The 4,543-nt window shown below is 53.0% G+C and overlaps 1 protein-coding gene across 1 annotated transcript in view; it reads left to right on the top strand.

Moving 5' to 3' along the window:
* Nucleotides 1-2,512: 2,512 nt before the first annotated feature.
* Nucleotides 2,513-4,543, top strand: part of ACTL8 (actin-like 8) — a 4,072-nt gene continuing 2,041 nt past the window's right edge. Inside the window, exon 1 of the mRNA XM_010829930.1 lies at nt 2,513-2,860. Coding sequence (XP_010828232.1) covers nt 2,513-2,860 — 348 coding nt within the window. The remainder of the gene's footprint in view (nt 2,861-4,543) is intronic.

A 4,543-nucleotide genomic window follows, 5' to 3' on the forward strand; every position in this document is an offset into this window, starting at 1 on the left:
CCTTGGTAGCAAGTCTGCTGAGTGTGTGACGATTTGCATTCTGCAAGGGGATTTCATGTATCTCTCGTTTGTCTCCACATCCACTGGGTTTGCGCCTTCATTTTTACTCAGAGTAAAAGCCACTCTTTACTGTATGGATGTGAGGGTTTGGACAAATGCATGCAGTTGTGTACCCACCACCAGAGTAGAACATCACCCCCAGCGCGCCCACGCCCCATGGGGTCAGCCCTTCTCCAGCCCTGGCTGCTGAGAGCCACAGGTTTGTTTTGTCTTTATGCTTTTGCCTTTTCTGAAATGTTGTATGAACGGGAACTCCTACAGCACGCATCTTCCGAGTCTGACCTCTTCCCTTGAGCTCAATGCATTTGAGAATTACTCATGTTACTGTGTGTATCACTTAGTCCTTTTTCTTGCTGAGTGCAAGTCCATTGGATGGAGACGTGTCTGTGCCTCTCCAGTTGACACTTAGCTTGTTTCTACACTTGAGTGATTATGAGTGAAAGTTCTAAACACACGAACATGTGTTTTTGTGCAAACAGAAGCTTTTGTTTCCCTTGGGTAAATCCTTGGAGTAGAAACGCTAGGCTGTGTGGTCGATGCATGTTTGACTTCTGAGAAGCTGCCAGGCTGCTTTCTGCGGTGGCAGCACAGTCCCGCACCCCCACCGGCAGCGTGCACGGGGCTCTGGTCCTCCGCCTCCTCGTCAGCTCTTGGCGTATATGCGGCTCTGGTCCTCCGCCTCCTCGTCAGCTCTTGCTGTAGTCGGCCTGCAACTTCAGCCGTTCTCATAGGTGTGCAGCGGCATCATGGTGCTTTTGGTTTTCATCTTCCTAACGATGTTGAGCATCGTCTCCCGTGTGTATTTGCCATTCCTGTATTGTCTTTTGTGAAGTGTTTAAATCTTTCACCCATTCAAGACATTGGGTTATTTTCATGTTATTGGGTTTTGTGAGTCCTTTATATTTCTTGGATAAAAGCTCTTTATCAGGTGTGTGGTTTGTAACTTTTTTCTCCAAGTCTGTACCTTGTATGCGTTATTCTCTTAATAGTTTCTTTTGAAGAGCAAAAGTTCTTAAGTTTGATGAAGCCCCATCTCTCAATTTGCTCTTTTATGAATCAGGCTATTAGTGTTGTATCTTAGAAAACTTTGGAGATCACAGTGATTTTTCTGCTGTGTTTTCTTTCAAAACTTGTATAGGTTCAGGTTTGATATTTAGGTTTATGGTCTATTTTGAGTTAATCTTGAACAAAGTATGAGGTGTGGATTCAAGATTCTTTTTTGGTGTGGGACCTGCAGTTGTTCCCTCCCGTTTATTGTGAAGACTCTTCTTCCTTATGTCATTGTTTTTGCACCTTGTCGAAGGTCCGGTGGCATTTTTCGTGTGGATTTATTTGTGGACTCTCCACCCTGTCCTTTAGAGCTATGTGATTTTCCTTTGGCCAACCCACATAGCCTTGGCTAGTACAGTTTTTATAGTCAAGTCTGAAAATCAGGTGTGACCACGCCTGCCTTCTCAGCATGCGTGTGTTTGTAATTGCCCTCACTGTACAGAGGAGGGCGCTGACCACAGTCATGGTCAGCTGTGTGGCCCGCAGCCTCTTGTATAGTCTGTTAGATTCTCAGCACACACTCAAACTCCGTATCCTCTCATCAGCCTCGCCTGGTGCTCGCTGTGTTCTTTGGAGTTTGGTTTGGGTTTACATCTCACCCTGGTTTTATTAGTTGTGTGGCCCCGGGAAACGCGTTTCCATCTCTTGTGTGCCTCAGCTTCCCTGCCATCAACGAGTGTCACGGCGGCGCTTGCCAAGTAGACTGTGGTGACAGTGAAGTAGTACAGATGGTGGTGAAAATGAAGTGGGGCCGTTTGTTGGGCCAAACCCTGTGAAATTGCTGACGCTTGATAGTTTCTGATGGACACACGACTGTCGTGCCTCCCTCAACCCGACACTCAGCCTCGCAGCACTAGACGGGCAAGAGAGAGTCTACTGCAGGGTGGCCGCCACGTCGTCGTCGTCATTCCTGTTGCTGCTCCTGTTCTCGCTGTCACTACCGAGGGCGGTGGCCCCGCAGCTGGAGCTGCGTCTCCCGCGTGTCCTCAGTCAGGCAGCCAAAGTCCACAGGCCCGTCCTCTGTGACGAGCTTCTCAGGTCTGCAGAATGCGAGAGGGCCCCCGGGAGCAGAGATGCCCACGTGGTGTGGACAGCGTGCCAAGTGCAGGGGGAGAAGCCTGCTGGAAGGGGGGCAAGTGGATCGGCTGGCCTTCCAGGTGGGGCCTGTTAGGTGCACTTCGTAGAATGGGAGTTTGGAAAGAACCGTCCAGGTGCAGGTTGCAGCTTGTTCAAAGGCCGGGAAAGGTGAGCAGATGAACTCACAGGAGCCTGAGGTTTGACTGTGGGGTGGAGAAGCCAGTGGCGGCCTAGAGTGGGCGCATGGTCACCCCTGTTCTCTTCCTCCACAGGTGGCCAAACTTGCTTGCGGAGCCCGTGAGCAGGCCTCCCCCCCGCCTCCACCATGTCTGGAAGAACCATCATCATTGACCACGGCTCTGCCTTTCTGAAGGCTGGCTTGTCGGGCTGGAATGAGCCGCAGCTGGTCTTACCCAGTGTCGTGAACTACATCCCCTGCCGGGAGAACCCGGGCCCCAGCTACGCTCGGCGGCGTGTGAGTCTTGGCATCGACATTTGCCGACCCGACACCTTCAGCTACCCCGTGCAGCGGGGCCGCGTCATCAACTGGGAGGGTGTGGAGCACATCTGGTCGTTCATCCTGGAGAAGCATCGGCTGGAGCACGAGGACTTCCCTGTGATCATCACAGAGAGCCCCCTGAAGGAGCCCGTGGACCGTCAGAAAACCCTGGAGGTAAGGCCTTCCCTGGGCTGCCCCTCCAGGGAGTGGGCCTGACACTGTGTTCAGACCCACGTGGGCACGGGAGCTCCGCCCTCTGAAGCATTCGCACTGTGAATGCTGACTGTGCCCCGCGTGTGTGCCCAGCACTCGTGTTAGGCGAGGGGGTCGCATAGAGGCCCCCTGGGCAGGAGGCACAGCAGGTCAGCGCTCTGTGAACAGGGTGCGGTGGGGAGGGGGCTCTGGGCGCTCACGGGCTCCATAAATGTTCACAGAGCACCTTCCGGTCCTCAAAGAGCTTATGTGCTGGAGGAATGCTTGACGGTGAGCAAGTTAACAAGAATTCCAGGTAGTAATCAGTTCTAAAACCAAGATGCAGTGGGGTGAAACTGACTGAGGGGAACAGGGGAGCCCCTTTGATGTGATCAGGGAGGCCTTCCCTGGGAGGCTGGAGCCCAGCAAGCTAGGGAGGGTGGCAACAGGAAGCCAGGGGCCGGAGCTCATCGGTCTGGTAGGCTGTGGGATGTGGTTGGACTTCACTCTAAATCAAAGGTTGGCAAACTGTAGCCAGTTGGTCAGGTGTGGCTTACCTTCTGTCTTTATAAATAAAGGTTTATTGAGACATGCCCGCGGCCGCTCGCTTACATGTCACCTGTGGCTGCTCTCACCCCGCAGCAGCAGGACTGAGGAGCTGGAGCGAGGCCATGGCTCGCCGCTGCAGGTCTGCTAGATGAAATGCATGGTAGGCTGGGATTTCCCATCAACAGCAAGCACTGTTCCAGCGAGTCACATGTTGCATAGGATATAAAGTGAAGGGAAACGAAGTCTCTCAGTTGTGTCCAAGTCTTTGCGACCCCATGGACTGTAGCCCACCAGGCTTCTCCGTCCATGGGATTTTCCAGGCAAGAGCACTAGAGTGGGCTGCCATTGCCTTCTCCAGGGGATCTTCCCGACCCAGGGATCGAAGCCAGGTCTCCTGTGTTGTAGGCAGACACTTTACCGTCTGAGCCACCCGGGAAGTCATAGGATATAGTGAAACACTATTTGTTGTCCAGCTAAAATTCAGATTTAATTGGGCATCTTGTATTTTTATTTGCTACATCTGATACCCTGAACCATTTATAGGAAATGTTTGCCAACCTCTGCTCTGAGTGAATATGGAGCTCCTGGAGAGCTTTAAGTGGGGTGAGGGGGTCACATTTGATTTTTATTTGAAAAAGAGGACCTTGGCTTCTGTATGGGGAATGGATGGTGAGGGGATAATAGTCTGAGCATAGGAATGGACGGAGCTCCCTCCCACTGAGGGGAGCAGGTGGGCCTGTGGGCCTGCAAAGGCGGCTAGGTGGCCAGAGGCTCCAGGGGCTACAGAGCTGGGCCGTTCAAGCCTTTCTGCATCTGTGGTGTCAGAGCCCTGGGGACGCAGCCTGGGCTGGGCAGTTGGGGAGGAGGGGGTGGGGTGCTCTGTAAAGACTAGGGGGGTGACAGGCAGGGAAAAAATCAGCCGGGGGACTTGCCAAGCTCTAAAGATCAGAATTCCAGCTTTGTCTTGGTGTTTGGAAAGTGTTTATCTTAAACAACGGGCTTCCCATGTCAGGAGGTGAGCGTCCCCCCCGCCCCGCCTTTCCTTCCTGCTGGCCCTCCTTTCAGGAGGCGGTGGGCTGTGTGCAGCGCGGCTTTCTTTTCTCATCACTTCTGGCA

This window comes from Bison bison, unplaced genomic scaffold (assembly GCF_000754665.1).
Source record: "Bison bison bison isolate TAMUID 2011002044 unplaced genomic scaffold, Bison_UMD1.0 scf7180017864516, whole genome shotgun sequence".
NCBI classification, from domain to species: domain Eukaryota; kingdom Metazoa; phylum Chordata; class Mammalia; order Artiodactyla; family Bovidae; genus Bison; species Bison bison.